Source organism: Phaseolus vulgaris, chromosome 3, assembly GCF_000499845.2.
Source record: "Phaseolus vulgaris cultivar G19833 chromosome 3, P. vulgaris v2.0, whole genome shotgun sequence".
In the NCBI taxonomy this organism is placed as follows: Eukaryota; Viridiplantae; Streptophyta; class Magnoliopsida; order Fabales; family Fabaceae; genus Phaseolus; species Phaseolus vulgaris.
This window is the reverse complement of record NC_023757.2, coordinates 49,655,929-49,676,838: the sequence shown is the minus strand read 5'-3', so window position 1 is coordinate 49,676,838 and position 20,910 is coordinate 49,655,929. Positions and strand designations below refer to the sequence as shown.

General features: G+C 32.9%; 3 protein-coding genes across 6 annotated transcripts; all 3 read right to left on the bottom strand.

Moving 5' to 3' along the window:
- Positions 1–372: 372 nt before the first annotated feature.
- On the bottom strand, positions 373–3,717 carry LOC137808422 (uncharacterized). Of its 3 annotated transcripts, none has more exons than XM_068609522.1 (2): positions 2,930–3,717; positions 373–1,202 (listed from the first exon to the last, which is right to left on the bottom strand). In XM_068609522.1, the coding sequence occupies exon 1, from the start codon at positions 3,525–3,527 to the stop codon at positions 2,934–2,936; it is 594 nt and encodes a 197-aa protein (XP_068465623.1). In that variant the 5' UTR covers positions 3,528–3,717; the 3' UTR covers positions 373–1,202; positions 2,930–2,933. The 3 variants fall into 3 exon arrangements, with proteins under 3 accessions (XP_068465623.1, XP_068465625.1, XP_068465624.1); XM_068609524.1 differs by having other exon boundaries at positions 373–514; XM_068609523.1 differs by lacking the exon at positions 373–1,202 and adding an exon at positions 1,331–1,648.
- A 947-nt stretch (positions 3,718–4,664) lies between these two features.
- LOC137808421 (peroxidase 72-like) lies at positions 4,665–6,681 on the bottom strand. The gene is made up of 4 exons (XM_068609521.1): positions 6,280–6,681; positions 5,838–6,029; positions 5,497–5,662; positions 4,665–5,299 (listed from the first exon to the last, which is right to left on the bottom strand). The coding sequence occupies exons 1-4, from the start codon at positions 6,502–6,504 to the stop codon at positions 4,887–4,889; spliced, it is 996 nt and encodes a 331-aa protein (XP_068465622.1). The 5' UTR covers positions 6,505–6,681; the 3' UTR covers positions 4,665–4,886.
- A 4,148-nt stretch (positions 6,682–10,829) lies between these two features.
- Positions 10,830–19,626, bottom strand: LOC137808420 (uncharacterized). 2 transcript variants are annotated; one of them, XM_068609519.1, is made up of 17 exons: positions 19,331–19,626; positions 19,162–19,253; positions 18,963–19,001; positions 18,804–18,860; positions 18,359–18,433; positions 17,930–17,995; positions 16,381–16,423; positions 16,002–16,047; positions 15,263–15,356; positions 13,501–13,553; positions 13,279–13,363; positions 13,079–13,181; positions 12,905–12,997; positions 12,376–12,442; positions 12,115–12,181; positions 11,932–11,985; positions 10,830–11,182 (listed from the first exon to the last, which is right to left on the bottom strand). In XM_068609519.1, the coding sequence occupies exons 1-17, from the start codon at positions 19,365–19,367 to the stop codon at positions 11,045–11,047; spliced, it is 1,209 nt and encodes a 402-aa protein (XP_068465620.1). In that variant the 5' UTR covers positions 19,368–19,626; the 3' UTR covers positions 10,830–11,044. The 2 variants fall into 2 exon arrangements, with proteins under 2 accessions (XP_068465620.1, XP_068465621.1); XM_068609520.1 differs by lacking the exons at positions 13,501–13,553; positions 15,263–15,356 and having other exon boundaries at positions 19,331–19,583.
- Positions 19,627–20,910: the final 1,284 nt, after the last annotated feature.

The following is a 20,910-nucleotide window of genomic DNA, read 5'->3' as shown; positions in this document are numbered from 1 at the left end:
ATGAAAATGATTTCGCATTCCAAATACCCCTAAGATAAATTAGACTTTCACTTAAAGCAAAATTAGGAATTGACAGTTACCAATGCATTAATAAAAATGTAGGCTTGGCCATACAACAGAATTTGCCTATCCTCAAACGTTGGTTCCATATTTAGGTCCAATTCTCTCAAATGGTTGAAAATCGAAAGGTATTCAAACAAAAGTTACTTTGTTCGATAGTCACTGTTAGGTTTCCATACACTAGTCGAAACACAAAATAAAGACCAAATGTAGACAATTATTTCAGTAAACCAAGATCTGCACACGACATTGACCCCATAAGTGTATTGAAAGCTTCTTTCTTAGCAAGAAATTAAAAATTCAAGATAGCAATACGTCAGAAGAAACAATTATTATTAATACGGCAAATAAAGTTCATCTCTCATAAGTTAGCTTGAACTGGAAGTCCAAATCTCAGCACCACTCTTGGAACTGGAAGTCCAATGTCTAGAGACGGCGTCTTTCAAGATAACCGCTGCGTATAAGAGACACTATCAAACTCATTCTCACTGTTTAGCTTTCCTCCTTGATAAACTATTCTGCTTTCAGACTGATTTACCCATGCAACTATGCAAGGATAGGTTTTAACATAAAATGAAGTGCAGTTCGCACATAGGAAAACTCGTTATATCGGGGAGAAAATTTCCTTCAAGAGTCAATCAAAACTTGTGACCCACAGCATATGCACATTGCATAAGAGCAACAGGTGGAAGAGATGTATCAAAACCTCATAAAAGGAGATAAAGAATAAAGTCAATACCACAAACTGTAGTACCGTACACACCCAATAGATAGCAATCGGGACATAACAATTCCAGTTGTCCTACACATGATTGGGCGGTTATGGTAGTTCAGTTGACAACCAATTGGATCTAGAACTTAAGCATCAAGTAGCATGTATATGTTGGTTCAAAAATGATCCCTTTGTCATAAACCAATTCTACAACATTGGTTAAGAAATGATAAAAAAAGGCAATGAGGTGGGAGCATAGTGTGCTTAGCAAAGTTTTCAAATACAAGAAGGCATAGCAGTTTCGCATTGTAACAAGGCATTAATTGAATTCCATCACCTGCCGATAACTTGGGTGTGAGGAATAAGCTGCGACACTTGATCAAAGCAAAAAATACTCTACCCCATGTTTTGTACGTCACCTTGTCTTTTCCTAGGCAAGTCCAAATATTAAATACTAATTAGAAATTGAGATTGCCAAAAATCTCTTATGGTAGCGTTTAAACCAAATTATACACGGTATATGTATAACACTATTTCCCATTTTCAGGACATACATGCTGATTCAACTTACATCTTACTTTTTATTGTCACAGTTTTCCATATATAATTCATTGCGCTAGGCAACATTAGTTGTCTATTAATAATTTCATAGAAGTTCAACCTGCCAACACTTATTCTTATCTTTAAAATAAAATCCACACCATTTGCAAGAATCCTTTTAACATTACAGTGTATGAGAAAACAGACAATTAACATTTGCTCATCACGTACAGTAATTTGTCTCAAGGAGGGATAATTAATCACATTGAACCTAAGAGCTTGAAACTTTGGTTGTTGTTAGGATCACTGCTGGCAAAATTACTTTTTCTTTGATCCCTACAAATGACCATGTAGATAACTCACTACATCAAATCTCAACCATTAAAAAAAACTACTTAAGTTACTTTCAAGTTATTTACATCCATTCAGGATGCTTGCTTCGGGATATGTAATTACATTCCCAAGAATGCTTTTCTTGGATTAACTAAAACACATGTTTGGTTAGAATTTAATATTCATGGAAGTATTTCTTTCATAATTTAAATTATAGTAAAAGAAGTGGGAGTGTGGAAATGAGAGTTACCAGATGTTATGGATAGTTATATGATAACAACATCCCCATCCGTACTCATGACATGGGAAATAAAGTCAAATAAGAGAATGACACTTCAATGGGAATTGAATCAACAAGCCCAGAAAAATATCTTTAAAGCTTGTGACGAACACAGGAATGTCATATTCCCAAGTTCACATTTCTAGGAATTATGTTACATAACATGGAACAAACACACCTCAGCACTATGTTATCATGCTCTAATTGTTCAATTAAACATAGATATTCCATTTGAGCTAACGAGCGTAGGTGACAAGTAGGTGACAAATAGCTAGGCAGATAACTCAGTTTATGTAAACAAGTTCTCTAGATAAGCATCGTACTCAGGTATTATGCCTGATTGGTTTTGCGATAGTTTCAAATGTCATCAACCCAAATTCCCAAATCCAGGTAAAAGCTACTTCATGTAGCTTCTTATTTTCAACATCCGTCATCAGCTTGGAAAGAACAACCATAAGATCCACTTAGCCTTCGATAATTTTACAAGCCGAAAACTTTCTAATTCTTTATTGAATAATGGAATCTCTAGTAACCCACTAGCCCCAAAACAAAATGTCATGAAACACAACTAATAAATTGGTGGACAAAAAGATTTTAAACTGCATTAGCGGACACGCGAGACCCAGCTTGCTGAGGCCAAAAAACCGTAGTGCTCAAAAAGCATAAGAGTTCCATAAAAATCAACTCATTGTGCTGATTGAAATAAAAAAAATGTAAGAGTGATACATGCTCTATTTAGAGCTTATTGAACTAGTAGCTAATGACAAAAATACTAACTAATCTCTACTGTGAGAACTAAATAACAACCTATGTCGGGGAAAATGACCAAAATCACTGCAAATGCGGCTGATGGGGTCTCAATTATGGTGGCAATATAGTTGTCAAAAACTTCCAAACTATGAACACCACGCGAGCAACATGTCAAACATGAAAGTACACTCTCCAGCGACCCTAAACAAAACACAGGATCCTACAAGACAAAGCTAATCAGCAACATTCCGTACCTCATTATTCCATGGAAACCTTTGCGCCAACCGCCTTCATCTTGGCAATGATACTCTCAGCCTCTTCCTTCGTGACCCCTTTCTTCAACACCGCAGGCACCTTCTCCACCAAATCCTTCGCTTCCTTCAACCCCAAACTCGTGAAGGTCCTCACCTCCTTAATCACCTTGATCTTCCCCGCCGCATCGAAACCCTCAAGCTTCAAATCAAACGCCGTCTTCTCCGCCACCTTCACCTCTTCCCCCTCTCCGCCGCCGCCAGCCTTCGGCGCACCCCTCGGCACGCCCCGCACCCCCATTCCCGGCACCATCAGCATCATGATCGGGAGCTCGTTGACACCGCGCTTTTCGCGCATCACGTCCACCAGGTCCATCACTTCCAGTAATGTCAGTCCCATCACCTCGTCCACGATCGCTGCTACATTCTCCGAAGCGTGCGACTGCGACGCGCCGCAGTAACCGCGCGCGTGGGAGGGTCGTGGTTGGGGTTGCGCGGTGCGTAAGATCGAGATCCGTGCGGAAGCGAAGGGAGGGCTTTGACGTGGAGTGAGGGTTTGAAGGAGATGGGATAAGTGTTTGAAGCGGGAATAGAAGCTCATTGTTAATGGTTGTAGAAAAAGTTAGTGGTGAGTTTTGTTCCTCAACATCGCATTGAATTGGATATGGGAATGGAAGAAGGTGTTGGAGCGTAATGGTGTCAGTGAGTGTGATGAGATGAGAGTGGTGACAGGGTCTCTGTCTTCCGCCTAAACCCTACACCAAAACGACGCTTATCTCATTTACGAATTTGCCCCCTCCGTTCACACTGAAATGGAAAGTGATAGAATAAGCACCCTCGAATTTGGGCCGGGCCGGGCCGGTTTGGTTTCCGGCAGTTTCTTCCTGCACTCCTACATTTTTTTTCTGCACCCCACAATTTTGTAAATTCCGAAACTGACCCCCACAATTTCAGGATCTGGGAGTGTGTTACGGATTTATCAATCCGGAAGTGAATCATGTTGCATTCCGGATGAGGGGGTGTTCTAGAAACAAAGTTTGCATAAATTATTGATTTCCGGATTGCTGAATTCGGAAGCCTAATTTCTATTACGGATTTATGGATCCATAATGATTTTTTTCAATTATGGATTTCTGAATCCGGAATGCATATTTTGAATTATGGATAGGCGGATCCGGAATGATTTTTTCAATTATTGATGTTTTGCATTTTTTATTTTGTATTAACACTATCATTCATTTACTACCGGAAGCATCAATCTGGGAGATTACCAGATGCACCAATCCGAAAATTTACCGGAAGCATCAATCCGAAAATTTACCGGATTTCATAATCCGGAATACAAAAAAAAATAAATGTATAGTTTATATAGGGACAGTTTTATCTTTGCGCAACTTTGTGGGAGTGCAGGAAGAAAAATGTAGGGGTGCAGGAAGAAATTGCCTTTCCTTCTTCATGCACTCCATGGTTTCCCATATGCACCCTCCATGGTGGAGAAAGACGAAAATACTCTTAAGGAAAAAGTATTAAAAGTAATTACATTGAAAATAAGATCTTAATTAATGAAAGTTAACAGTGTCACATTTTAATAACTAATAAAAAATTAAAATCAGCAAATACAACTTTAAATTTTAAAAATATGTAAAACTTAATTAAAACTTTATGAAATTATGCAGAAGAACTAAAATTTAAACATGATTACAATGCAGCAGTTTGATTTCTCTTCACAAACAGCGAGTACCTAAAAATAATACCTTCATTAGAGATAAATTGGAATACACAAATTTTGTGACACACACAAAAGTGATACAAAAAAGCCTAACCCCTGTGGAAACACACTGACAAAGGGGTCATGATGAATTCAACTTTATTATTTAAGCACAAACAAACATAAATTAAATGTTGTCACACATGCATGATTATACTATGTTTTATAATATCTGGCAATGATATTGCTTCTTCAAGCGTTGATATGCCGGCAGTTCTCTCTGATCTCTCCCCTGGAATTTGTCAAAGGAGATATGTTTCCCATCTTGATCATGGACTTGGCGAATTGTTCAAGGAAAATGTCATTATTTTCAGCATAGGACTGCACTAGTGCAGCTGATTCTTGTGTTGTGAGAAGGATTTGATCAGAACTCAAGAGACCCTTGTAAGCCAAAAGGTTCTTGAAGTAGGTGTTGTCAAATTTATATGGGGTGGCATAGTCTAGGAAGAACAGGTTCTGATCACCCCCAGATCTTGGACACCTATTGCGCAATGCAGTAGCATAGTATTGGTCAAGAGCGGATTCTGGCTTGCCATGGCCACTGATTTGGCTATAGAGTCTTTGCCTGAAGGTGGTGCATCTGGCATTTCCTATAGTATGGCTCCCTATACCAATTGCATAAAACTTGTTTAGAATAGGAAACATATAAGATAACTTTGACTCAGATTGGTGCATGGTGACATGGGGATAAGAGCACATCAACAATAAAGTCTTATCTCATTGTGCCTATCAAAATTTACCTATATGTACAAATTTGAGCAGAAAGAGTAGAAACATGCAAGTTTGAGTTTAAGGAGTATACCAGATAGAGCAACTAGATCAACAAGGTGAAGCCCCTGAAGCTTGAATTTTGTTAGGATGGTCTGGAATGTGTTGTTTGGGGCTGGAATGTTGTTGTTGGAGCCACTTATGCTTGCATCTCTAGAGTCCCTTCTGCCTAAAGGTACTTCCCAACTTGGTCCACCACTCTGTACATGTATGAAAGGGACAGTGAATCAGGCTTGATAAAAATGGGAAAGTCAGGTATTTCTTGTACAAAATTTTAAAAATAGGAAATGAAATTTTTGTAATTAAAAGAAAAAATAAAAACAACATTTTTTTCTGAAACCAAATCAACATGAGAGCGGTTTGTGAAGTACTTACAAGAACAACTGAATCTCTTGCAGCTAGAGTCAAGATGTCAGCACAAGAAACTGTAGAAGGGCATTCTCTCTCTAATGCAGCTTTAATTGCATCAATGACTTCAAATCCTCTGGCTGAATTACGGTTGGGATTTGATCCCTTTTCACTGATGATGCTTCCACTGCTATCTAACAGCAATGAAGCATCACAACCCTGCAACATTAGCCTTGCATTAAGAATTTGAAAATGCATCTGGATATATATACATATAACATAAAATAACTACACATGTATATGTTTAATGAGACTTATATATAAGCACTAACATCAAATAATAATTTAACTATAGGATTAAGAACTACTAACATCATATAGTTATGATGATACTAATAAACGCTAATGATATGATGTGTGTTTGCTATACATAACTAAGTTTTGGTTACAAAAAATAGAAGGGAAAGACCTTGACAAAGCAATCATGGAAATGAAGCCTGAGAATAGAAGCTGCAAGTCGGGGTTGCTGTTCAACATACGTTGCAAGGATGGACTTGACGATATGCTGAGCTTGTGGGCATGAATAGTCATAAAACTGAGGGTAGAGGTAACCCTCTTGGTAATAGTTACAGAGGCACAAGGGAGCAAAGGCTAGCAAAGAAAGAAGCAAGAAAAAGCTCATGGAAGTGGCCATTGTTGTTTATTTCAATATCACTTCAAGTTACAATAAAGATAGAAAGTGGTTGAAGAGAATTAAGCTGTCAAACTCGGTTGCATTGCATGGTGCTGTGATGGGGAATGGTATTTATAGAAAAGAAAGATGATGGAAAATTACTGCATTACAAAAGAGATTGGAGGAAGGAACGGAAAAAGTTGGAGTTGGTAGTAGCTAACCAATTTTCATATCCTCATAGACGAGAGAGAAAAGAATGTAGTTAGTAAGCTTTTCAATAAAATAACTCAACTAGTGTCTGAACGATTCAAATATTGTCAAAATTTATAATATCATAACTTCAACATGAGGGTTTGGTGTTATGCATTTATGTCATGTAACAGGTTATTGAAGGTGGAGTTAGAAATACCCTTTGGAAATTATAGTCTGGGAGCATTATAATGTACTGCCACATTACATATATCACGTTTTTATTGGATTAATGATGTAGTATTGTAAGGAGCACGTGAGAGTTTGTAGTTGGCATGCTTAGTAATCACTTGAACCTATCATTGTGTAAACAAATGGTTTGAAGTTTAAGATCTAAGGTAACATAATATTATAGGAAAAAGCAAACATGCTTGACATAGAAATAGCCGAAATTGGACCCTATTCCTTCGGCAATGTTAACGTATTCTTGCAGTTAAAGTCATGTTTGATTATACCTAACTGGTGGTATATCTTATTTCAAGACCTGTGACGATTCTTTGTTATTTCACATACCCAATCTTTTGCTTTACATTAGACAAGGAAGATCAAACCTAATGGTAATTTTAAGATTAACTTTTGTTTATTGGAAAGTGCTTGTTATAAGCTTGTAAATTTTATAGAACAATTTCCTTAAGGTCAAAGACTAATTGGTGTTTAATCAACAACTAAAATAAAGATGATTTAGCAGGACCAAGCTACCTCAGTCATGTAGAGCTTCCAAATGTATACGACAATATCAGATGGCAGCTTGGTCAATCTGCAGGTTATGATCTGTGTCTCATGGCACGCCATAAAAATTAATTAAACTTGACTCACCTAATCAGTTGACTTTCTAATATACTTCATTTCAAGTTTTTCTATATTACAAAAAAATATTTATTAATTTTTCTTATTAACTTTCTCACATAAGATAGATTTTGTTTATCTTAATTTCGTTGCTTCACTGATGTATGTTTATCGATAAATTATAGATTTACTTTTCTTTCGTTAATATTTTTAGGGTTATTTTTTTAAGTTACACTATTGATTTTAACCACAGTATTATTTATACATTATTTGTTCTTTTTGTTTAAACGTTATATTTCACTGTTCTTGATAGGAAAAAAGTCATCTTTTTAAATAATTACGGGTGGTTATAATCTTCAATTGTGATCATCGATCGCGGTCCGAGATGAAATATTTGTAAATGTACTCCGACACTCAAATTAGGATTCGATATTTGGTGATTGGAGTATTAATTATTGTAATAGATGTTTACATTTGTCTTGGTGGAGTGCATATTTATAGCGTCGTAATAGACCTCTGATTCTAAGCTTGAATGGTGATTCATCAGGTTAATCTGAATATTATGATAACATCTCGTACTATAATTATGTTAATTATATTATAAGGGATGTTTGTTAGGTCTTGAGAATCACTTTAATCATGTCAGTTGAATGATTTTTAGATAATTGACCCATGTTTGAACTTTAAATAGTATGGCGTCGACACTAACATTCATAATTTTGTAACCACTACATTAATCAACACAAGACACTAATAAGTTAAGTGTATGCTGTTTTAATTTTATTGTAAATTATGTTGAAAATATTTAAAAATACAATATAATATATATATATATATATAACAATGGAAACTAAAAATACTATTAAAATAATTTATCTATAAATGAAAACCACAAGAGTTTAAAGTTAATTACAAAATATAATTATCTTAAAATAGATTTATCTAAGAAATTTACATAAAAGAGTCATATAAATATTTTTACTTTTATCATGTTCCATTTGTATATAGAAAACTTCAATAGTTAATTATAGTAAATAGTTATAATCTAATAAGTCAGTTAATGAGTTAACCCCAGTGAGAAATATATTGAAACTGCTCTAGTGGATGTGGATGCCTTTTGACTTGAAAACCTTGAACAAGAGTTTAATTATTATGTATCTGTGTTTTGATATGTTTATAGGAATAAGTAAAGAAAAGTAATAAGGTAATAAAAGATAAATTTGTGATAAGATGTGGTGATGGAACAGGTATGGTTGGATACCAACTATTTTTGCACAATATATATATAATATTTTCAACTCATTCCTTTTGTTTTAGCATTCTGAATATAAATGTTAGCCTTATGAGCATTGAAGAGAATAAATAATAGGTTTGGATTAAAAATTGTGTTAGCTCCAACTGTGTCACTCTCTTTCTGTCTTTTATCATATCATTCAATAACTTCACCTACAGTTGTCAAATCAAATTCATCTAAAATTATGCGAAGGGAATGGTTAAGGCTGCTGCTAATGCTGAAGAATGTGAAGAAAGTAGAAATTTAGGATTACTGATAAAATCGTATTTTCACCTAACATGCTGTGAGAGAAGAAACTATATACTATTTTAATAAGTTGAATAAGTCTTATTGGCAAAACAAATGGTATTTTCTTTAATGTTTGTATTCAGTCCGTAAAATGAAAAAAAATATATTTTCCTTTTATTTGTTAAGATAAAGATTATTAAACTAAAATATAAAAAAATAATATTTATGAAACAAAAATTTATTAAACTAAATATTGTTTTCCCTGATAACTTATTTAACTTTTTATTTTTATCTAAAACGCTACAATCTACAAATCATAAAATCAATAAATTAAACGGATCCCGCTTTTGAATTGTTTATAATTTGGAAAATTCAGTTGTTGTGTATGAATATGACACTCTAAAAATTGGAATAAAATTAAAAACATCTGAATAAACCTTGAATATTTTTATATAACCCAACTTAATTAGGGAGGTTAAGCCGCCAAAGTTTACTCGTTTAGAAATCATAATCGATTATCTATATAAATATTTTAGTATTATTATTTAACTTTACATAATTTATTATTATTTTAGTAATGATATTATTAATATTTATTTGTATGTGTTTTTATAAAATAAATAATTTAAATAATAAATAAAATAATTTGGATATTTTATCAATGTATATGTTTTTATATTGTAATAAAATAAATAATTAAAAAATAATAATGAATTTTATATTTTATAACTTGATATTTTAATATGTTATTATTTAAACGTATAAAAATTTTTATCTTTAAGATTTGATAATATTTTTGTAATTTAAAATTTATTTTTATGTCAAATTAATTTTAAAAGTTTATTTTATAAATTATTTTTTAAATATAATACAAAAAAAATATTATAATACCCCCAATCACTTATATTACAAACTCTTCACTCTTTTTATCTCAAGAAAACAATCTCATTTTTCACTCTCTTTTTTTCTCCTTCCCTTCTTTTCCATTTCCACCTTAATCCAACTAAAACATATACTTTCTTTACAAATATACTCTCAATAACCCGAAACTTGAAGCTAATATTTAGGTTTTTTTTGTGTTTTTGCATTTCTTAAAGTATTGATTTTCACCATATTTTTTCTTTTCGGTAGTGTAAACAGTATTTGAATGGATCCAAACACACTGAAAAGCTTCTAGGCAACTTCTCCTTCACCATATCTTTTAGGACATGCACTCAACAAAAAATTTAAAACTCAACATTGTCATTGGTTTCATTTTGCTTACGAATACAGAAATTCAGAAGTGATTGTTATATACTCCGTATTTCAATATCTGAAAAATCCTTTTCATTAAGTTATGAATTCTAGATTTTCATATCCACAAGTGAGTTATGAATTCTGAATTTTCATATCCAGAATGGTGTGTTGTAAATGGTGTTGAAAATCAACATCCGTAACTCATTTATCTTTTGCTCCAGATCGATCATCAATAACATAAAGTCAATTTGCTTCCACTAGTTTCACAATTATTAGTACTAATTTGAAACATTACATACTCGATATTTCAATTAGTTTGAGCAACATGATTTGCAAATCAACAAAATCATTAACCACATTCAAGGACCATCCCACTATGCGCATGCTTGGCTTAAATTAACTTTTAAGAAATAATAGTTCATATTCAAAAAAAAATTAAGTTGACAGAAATTACAATTATTTATTTAAAATAAACCAAAAACACATTTAATTTTTTTTAAATATGGAATCAAACAAAAACGATAGAATCCTATCAAAATTTCTATAAGATTCATTAAATGGAATTTAGCAACTAGGTTCATACTATAACTACCCTTTCCTTTCTTCTATCTGTGAATTTATGTTTACAAGAAAACATCAGAGAGGGTTTTCAAAACCCTTCCAATGAGTTGATCCAAACAACATATTTGGCAGAAGAAATTCCCAAAAAGTAGACAACATGGTGGCAGATTGTTAGTAAATAAAACAAAAATGAATGACGGTACACTTTCAAATGGCACCATATTTTCTTTCTGAAGGTTTCCATGCACCTTGTGAAGGACCAGGAGAACGTTCCCAGGAGGCTTCACTGCCGAAGGCACTATTGACTTCTTCTGGGCGTGAGTAGCTATGCCCAACTCCACTAACCTATTTTCGTGACACATCAACAAATGTCAGATATGCAAATGAAGTAGGCAATCCTGCTAAACAAACTTGCAAACTGCAATATTGATCTTTGCTGTGCAGTCTTACGGCATTTCATTTTTGTTAGTTTGAAAAAAGATAGGAAAGTACAAAATTTAGGAACAATATCAAACCCATGATACGTCTAAAAATATATCAACAGCAATGCTGGCAACACAAGCTTGCACATTATCTATTATTAGGTAAATTTTATGTGGGTCACACTCAGTGTATCTAAGTTTTATAGTGAGACACAACAAATTTACCCAGAAATAAAATGTGTCTGAAGCTTCCGTTTTTCTAGTTACTATAATATTTAATGCCTTTGGTGATGTATTCAATACCCGCACTTCTGCATATTTAAATGTTTTCAAAATAAAAATCTCATTTTTTTAAGTGAAGCTTAAACATAACTTTGCCATTAATGAAGAGAACAGGGGAGTATTTTCTTAGGTCTTGCTAACAACCATCTTATGGGCACTTACTAATTAATAGGAAGTTTTTAAACTTTTAACTTTCAATTGCTTAACCAGTATCCTCAAGCTCATGGTATAGCAATTTAAGGGAGTGATGTCGTTAGTTTAATCAAGCTCAAGACCTAATAAGAGTAATTTGCTGACTCTTAACATATACCCAATATATAATCAAGTTCAGAATTAAAAAATTATTAGTCAACAGTTCCAATAAAAATTGGCAAGTAGCTCAGAACTCACTGTCTCTAAGCACGCAGAAAGGATAGTCATGCCAGGCAAAGCATCAATTCCACGCTGCAAAAGGTTAACATGTCAGATATTCAAGATGTAAGTGGTGATATAAGCAATGAAGTCACAGAACACTGAGGAACAAGGACATTATGTCTTAGGCTTGCAACTTGCAAGTGAAAGAAAAATACTGACCTGCCGTCCCACTTTCGTCTTGTAAATGAACCCTCCACAACAGAAGAGTGTTGAAGAGACAAAAAATCTGCCCAATAAAATGTTACCATAAACTGAACATAAATAAAAAAGAATAATAAAACATTGGAATGTGTATAAGATGACAACAAGAAATCGTTTCAAGTCATTTATTACTACTACAATATTCAGCCCCTAATTTCAGGTTTAATTCTGTTATTTTGCATAATCGAATACGAATTAAATATAAGAGAGTTTCTATACATGCAAGAAAGCACTCCAAATATTGCCCATCCTCTTGTGCGACCACCCCCTGGGTCCTGTGTATAATCTGCAACAATCAACAGAACTGGCCATTCATTCAACAGAAATGATAGTTGAAAGAAAAAGGAAAATTATGTAAAATTGAACAAACATGACCTTTTAGTCCCTAACACTTAAAAATCATCATTTTTAGTCCTTATACATACTATCTTAAGTCTCTTTTAGTCCTTACGCATTTTAGAGTATAAGGACTAGAATAAATTAAAATTAATATGTATAGGGATGAAAATGGATTAAAATATTACTAGTAAGGATTAAAATGAATCATTTTTAAGTATAATATAAGGACCAAAATTAAAGTTTAGACGACTATAGGGACTAAATGAGTAACTAAACCATTAAAGTTAAATACCATAATAGGCATAATTACCATACTTGTTCAGTCTTCATATTAATTAAATGCATATAAAGAACAAGAGCAATAACAGTAGAATTTAAATTTTCTAGCCCAGTACTTAGTATCACTCACCACATGTTTTTGTAAGCACAAATTGAATTGGCTGATAACCCTCAACTGGGATTGTGATATTAACTTCATATGGGGTATCACGGGCCACCTCACCTGGAAAAAGTTGAAACATTAAAGTTTTATCGAATGTAACTCAGCAGGAAACTGATGATCATACAATAAGTGGGACCATACATCTCCAATCAACAATCAACATTGAAGGTGACAAAGTTGTAGGAGGCTTCCCTTTGTCAGCAGATCCAGACAATTTAATTTCCAGGCCCTTATCTGGATTTACCTAATTAGCAGCAGTTAACAATTGTCATGTCCCCAGTGCCTTGATGAAAGCAAAAAAAAACAGTACGCCAGAGATTAATTCAATAAAAAAAATGTACCTTTAAACTAGGCTTTTGAACCAGGGAAGAAAGTGAAGCAACCGCAGTCATAAACAGGACTATCTGAGTTTGCCCTGTATGAAATCTGTAAAAAGAAAACATAACATATTTGTAATAATTGAAGGAAAGCTTGGGTAAATGAAACACTACCGCTGATAACAGAAGAATAAAATGTCAATGATTAACTAAAAGAAGTGATAGCATAGCAGCAGCAATCCTGACCTAAAATCATGGTGGACTTTCTCAAAACCGATTTGGGTCAAGCCATTATAAACCTACAATTTCATAAAAAAATAAAATTCAGTATTATAATTCAATTTAATAGATAATTTAGTATTATAAAATTGTATGTAGATTTATAATACTAAATTCAGTCTTGTAAATATACATTTCATTTTGGCATTATATTAATTTGGCTTGGCCCTTCAAATGGTTTTTAACATCAAAACAGTCTACTATTTATAAAAAATAATGTCTAAAAGCTTCTGTACAAACGGGGACCAAATTGAAATTATTCAAGTTGCATTTAACTGGCAAAAAACATAGAATAACAGAATAGAACAAAAGACCATAATGTACTGCATATTGTGTTAGGAATCTTCAGAATTGAACAAGATCACGTGTTCTATTTTGCATTGGACACTAGTTAAAAATAGAACATCAACTTCAATTACATACATACCAGTCCTTTGGTCTAGTATTAAGAAAATGAAAATGGGACTTTTTCCATATATCATTCTATTATAATTGTAAAATTTATTAATATTTTTTACTTCGTACAAAAATTATTAATATTATGAAAATTCCAAATTATCTCAAAATGCTGTTGGTTATTAAAATAATATTTGAAGCAACACATATACGAAAATGTGAAACATGAAACAAATCAGTAGACTATACTAGAAAATGGAGATGACAACAAATAGAAGATAAGGAGAACGAGAAACAAAATTCAGAAGACAATAATTGGGTAATGTGTTCTTGAGTGCAGACAAATTAAATGAATAACGTGAAATATCCAAAAAAAGTAATTGGAAACTGATACACCTCAGAGAAGAGAACGTGATGATAAAAGATGGGTGGCATGCCAGAATATGATAAAGAGGAGCCAGCGTGTGACCAGAAAGAGAGACACAGTACACTTGATAATTAAAAAAATGAACAGAATGAGTATGTTTTATTCTTAGTTGATCTACCCTTTTCAATGGGACCAAATTGTCCCAATTTTTAATTTCTATGTTCTGTACTGTTCTATTTTATAAATACAATAAGTATATATATGTTATGTTTTGTTCTCCAAATGTATTTCTGTTCTCTGATTTTCCTTTTCTAAATATTGTTTGGTCTGCTGCAAATGATTGGTAGTAGAATGTTGGGATGCCTGTCTCTATTGTGATGCTTTTTGCATGCCTTTTGTGTTAAAAAAATGTTATGTTCTGTTTCTGTTCCTACTTGTCTACCAGGCACTATGATAGGAATAGAACTCCTATTAAGAGGATTCATGTGAGAAGGAACAAGCAGCTGTAGAGGATCAGAACCCTTAGTGGGTAAGTTTCACTGGAAATAATCAATTAACAGAAGTTTTTTAGTAGGGTGGGGCAGAGGTCAATTAGTTGCTTGTAAAATAAATAGAATTGGGAAGAGGGTTGAGGGGGTATTGTACAATTTGGGAAGTGAGGGAGAGGGCCGAGACTCTCAAATTACTCGGCATTCTTGTATCATACTGTATGTTCTTTGGGCCTGGTTCCATATTAAGACAGATCAGAAAAATTAAAGTTCTTGCAAAATATTAAATCTTGTCTCTGCCTCAATGACCAAAATTTATCATATAAGACTACTTTGATGTCACTATTTTTTTTTTTTTAGTAAATTGATGTTCCAATGTTCTCGTGAGGACTGAAATGAGAGTTCCCTCTAATTTAATTCCAGGTATTATGCATATTTTCTTCAAGCAAACATAGTGTAAGTGGTAGAAACTGCTCACAAGTTCCCATGATCTTGGATGAAAACCAACAGTGAAGCCTTGAAATACTTGAGGGCCTGGTTTATCACATGGTATTGCAAGGTCCACTAAAACTCTGAAAGACATCAAGGTTGACGTGATTTTTTACACATTCAAATCATATTTTAACAACTAACATAGGAAATCAAGAACAGTAATGAAAAGCATACATTATTTCTGAAAGGCATACATCATGATATGGACTAATATCAGTTCTAAAGTAATTAGTTTAGTAAAAATATTTCTATTCACACAATTTCTTTCCCTTTTCACATTCAAGAACTGAAGGAAACTGTATTGATTGCACACAAGGTAATCTGGTATTAATATATCTAGTATCATTACAAATCAGTATAATTATGGACAATAACTCCTAAACATTAGCTCTATGAGGCAGCAAGAACCAAGTGCTGACCAAGGCTATTAACAACCATGGACTGGGTCTAACTGAACTCTAAAAGTTAGCTCAAAGAAGAGAATTGCCCCAAGACTTACTCAGACAAGGAGGACTATGGACATATTCCTAACCATGTGAAACATCTTAACATACCTCCTGTTGTGGAGAATAATTCTTGTAATTAATAGTCCATTTATCAATAATTAGCCTATACAGATTCTTGTAAAGCACATTCTTTAATGTGACTCACAAGTTAACATAGTGAAATACTAAATTGATAAAAACCAAATGAAAGTTTGACATCTGAATTTTACAATGACAAACCTGCAGTTTGATTCATATGTGACATTACATATGCATCCAGGACGACCTGCAATAGGAAAAAACAAAAAAAAACATATGTGATGTGCTACCTGAAACAGAATTTAAACTAGCAAAAGTCTTTTCAATGTGGCACCACGGCAGTTTATGACCAACATCATGGAGAAATTCTGCTTTACACAGATCTCTCAACGATTTGTTATTATCCCCCTGGTTTTTTCCTCAATTTATCAGAATTTTGTTTATCCTGTACATTTCAATTACTTGTGCTTCTAAACAGCCCATAAAGGTAGTTCACCAGAAAAAAAAAAGGAAACTGAGTGGAAAGGAATCAGGTTGGATCATTGCTAGTACTAACTAATATCTCAAAATATGTTCATACCTTTACATTGTCCATTCAAACAACTCCCACATACGATATTAACCTGCAAGACATGAATGTAAATTGTGAAAGGTTAATACACCACATAATACGATGCAATGCAACCACTATGCTAAAGAAGTACATACTTCTTACAGTAATGAACCAAAAACGTGAAGTGTTTAGCATGTCTTACCAAATTAAGGTATTTGGTACGCCAAGCTTATCTCACTAGCAGACAGCTTACAAGATTGTAATTTTCTTTTTCCAGTTTTATTCTTGTTGTTTAGTTGCACTTCCTTTTTTACCCTCTTTTTTTTTTAACAATATACATAACTACTATTTAATACACTAGTTTATTTAGGGGGGTTTCTTCATATTGTTGGAATAGAAATTGTGAATGAAGAAGTCCTCCATTGGGTAAAAGTAAACAAGTTGAGTAACATATAAGAAAGAAGGACATGACTTAGAATTTTATGTTAAATGTAGTATTAAGTTTACTTGTGTAATTCTCTTCTAGCTTGTTGAAGAAGGTTTCCTCAATGTTATATCCCACTTTATATTTAATAAGATGTGGTATCGAAATCTTTGGAGCAATCAAGTGATCAATTAATACAAGTACTGAAGTACAACGTAGTGAATCCATAAAACTTCAAAACCTTCCTGGGAATTGTTCAAAGTCAGACGGCATGTCCCATTAATAGTAGATAAAGATAGTACCAGTACAAGTAGTGTCGCCTTTTCTAAAACTTGTAGATGAAACAAATACAACTTGTACTTGAGGGAGAGCATACCATATGAAAGAGACCCACTCTTGAGAGGAAGATTGTTGGAATAGCAAGTGTGTGAGCAAAGAAGTTTAAAATTGGGGTAGAAAGGAACAAGTTGAGCAAAATTAGGCGTGAAGGTGACATACACCTAATGTCTTAAGATTTTTTAGTTGAATGCGATGTTAACGCACTTATGTAATTCCCTTGTAGCCCATTAATGGAAATCTCTCCAATGTTTTTAACTCCCACATATTTCATAACACATACTACTCTTCATTATAGTAATTACAGTATTTATTTTAATTTTTTAATAAATTATTTAACCATTAAAAAACTAATAAGAAAAGTAAATTGACAGAAAATCTGAAACTACCTAAACATATTTTTTTCTACAAAACAAAAAATATAATCCATATAAATATGTCCTGTATTTCATTTTGACATTATATAAGCTACTTCAACAACAAAATTTCTCAAACACGTTTAATTCAATATGCTAATTTAAAAGTTTTAAGTTTTAATCTAGCAATTTATATGCTTTAATCTAGCTTAGCTTAGAAGTTTTAAACTAGCTTATCAGCTAATCTTGGCATATATATCCTTAGCCTATGGGCACATATCGTGTCTCTATACTTGATAATTAACATAGTTCTAGATTCCATCACAATTACTATCTAGGAACTTGTGCTTGGTCATACCCCCTTTATTCATGAGATAACCCTCTCTATTCATGAGATAAAGTCGTATGCTAGTTGATTACTTGATTTAAAAATAAATGGAAATTTCAGAATTGCACCAACCTGGGCTGTTCGTCCCATTTTGTCATAACTTTGTTCACAACCCATAAGATCACCACTATAAAACTCCTACACATAGTGAAAATGACTTAGAAAGCAGGGGAGACAGTATTAAAAAAAGGATGTGGTCAGAGAGCAGTATGTAAAATATCTTGAAATAGTACATTTTTTAGTTTATATGTCATAAAAGTCTTCCTATGCACTTACATTAGTACCTGCTAATCTCTAACCGCAAAGGATGTTGCATCAATTAGGGTAACAATTACACTCCACTGGCAACCGTGTATAAAACACAAGATTTCATCATGTCTCTAGCTTTCTCCCCACTTAACACCTTCCCCGAGGACCTAGTTTTCTAATATGTATCCTCACTCGTGGCTTTTATTTTGTTCACCCAAAATTCAAAATATAGAATAGACAGAAGAATCTTACTTGTATAAAGTCAGATTGGCCAGAACCAGCAACAAAGTAGTTGAATCTATCAAATCGTCCAAAATCAACATATCCCTGGATAGTTTTGGCCATCAGGTAATGAGGTTAAAATATATAATACACCAAAGAAGATAAGCATGCCTCCAAAGGTAGAGTCTGAAAAAAGATAAACAACAAGAAAACCAAGGTCCCAACAATAATTGCTGTTCATCACATACATGACATCAGTGACCCAATTGAAATTTTATGTTACTCTTGGTCAGATATAAGATCCAAAATTTCTGCAGCTCAACCGAATTTAAGTGTTTGGAAGTCAATTATACATTTAGATGCAAAAGAACGAGCAAACTCTTCCTCCGATAATAACACAAAAACTACTCTACCCACAAGAGGGAAAGAGGAAGAATTAGAGCATAGATAATGAAAACAAGGTGACATGCACTACCGTTTGTGATCTACTCTCCACATCTTTGCAGAATCGTACGGCCAGGTCAGAGCCTTGCTGCATCAACACAGTGAAAAACTCAGCAGCATGCCAAGGCCTAAATTGAACACATGAACAAGATCATTCATAAAGACAAAAACAACAGTCAGAGAGCATTACCTTTTGATCATACTCGAAAAGGTAACCACTCCAGCCACTCTAATTAACCAGTTAAGCAAAAACAAAAAGCATAACTAACCGAGTCATCATTATACTAAAACCTAAATAAACGAACCACTACACAATTAGGATTATGAATATCAAAATGCAATCCTCGATAAAGCGCATAACACGTAGAGCGTGTGGAAACGAAGGATACGAAATCAAAAATGCGACTTGAATTGTCGAAAGCGTAGCAGTTGGAAGTCGGCATCGAAACTGAAGCCATCCATGGTATCTGCAAAAGCACGCCTGAAATAAAGCGAAGTAAAAACGACATTGGTTTTAACGAGACAGAGATAACGGCGTGACGAGAAGGACAGACACACCTAGGCATAAACCGGCGAACGCCATCGAGCAACGCATTTTTGGAGGTCGTTGTTGCTTGGGATTTTGGGGAAGTCAATACGAGGCGGTGTCAGTGAAAATCTACATCTAAGCGACGAGTCTGAGACATGAGAAGTGACAGAGGAAACGGCATTTATTTGGAATCGTCGTTTCAGGGAATTCTTCTCAGTGACCTTGATGCGAACACCTAAGAGGCCTTGGCGAAGGTTCCGTTCTGGGCACGATGGCAAATTCACCCGGATTCCATCCGTTGTACATTTTATAGTTATTTTGATTTAATCATTCTTTCTCAGATCATATATTAGTTTTGTAATTACTATTATTGTTTCTCTCATATAATCTTATTTACACATTTCAAATTATTTACTTCCTTCAATCCGAGACACTTCTCTTGGATATATTGTCAAATACGTGTATCGGACATGACATGAGGATACTTGTTTGAACACTTATCATTGAAATGTCCAATTCAAAAAATATTTATTGAATTTTTGATAATTTTAACACAATTCTTACACAATTTAAAAAAAATACATTAATTTTTTAAAAACTTAAATTTATTATATAAATTTTTATTACGATTATAAAAATAAAAAACAAATCATTTTAAACCAACAATGAAAAACATTTTTCTGTTAACAAAAATTGAAACATACTTGTACACATAAATCTTCATTGTCAATTTATATAATTTATAATTATATAATATATACATCCATATTTCCATGTCCTACATTTTAGAAATTATACATATTAAATATGTCTGTGTCGTATCATATAAGTGTTTATGCTATATAGTTCTAACTCACTACAAACTATCAAATATTTATTTTAATTACCATCATTCCTTTTTTATCTTTTATTTTTTAAAAATATAAAAATACAGAATGTCTCTTTTTTCATTAATTAAATAAAATGTATTCTTTCTATTGAAAAAATTGATAAAAGATTAGCTTTAGTCCTTCCACTTTTAAAACCATGATTTCTCTTCTATTTTAAAGCTCTGATTTTAGTCTTTGATATCAAGTGGTTGTCACAAATACTATATGATACCCATTTTCCCCGTCAACAAAAATATTAAATATTAATGAAAGCTATGATGAAGAACGAATTTCACTTATTTTTTAAAATTCTAAAGACTAAAATAAAAGATAAAGTTTAACAATTATAATTCTTAATAAAGAAAAATTTAAGTCTAAGATGATAAAGAAAATTATATTATCACTGTACCATATACTAGTGAACATTATTTTTATTATTATTTTATTTATAATAATAATAATAAGAATAATAATATATTATTGGAAACACATGCATTACGTTTACGTGTATATGTATCCACTTTTGTTATGATGATAAAATAAAGGAATATTATTAAATTATAAAAAATAATTATAAAAATCTTAAACAATTTCTGTAATTTTATTATAGATATTATTTATTTATTTATTAGATAATTTTTATTATAAATAATTATTTTAGTTTAAAAAAATAATTAAAGAATAAGATAGTAAGAATTTGTATAAAAAAAGGGTAATAATAATTGGAAGAATAATAGCAA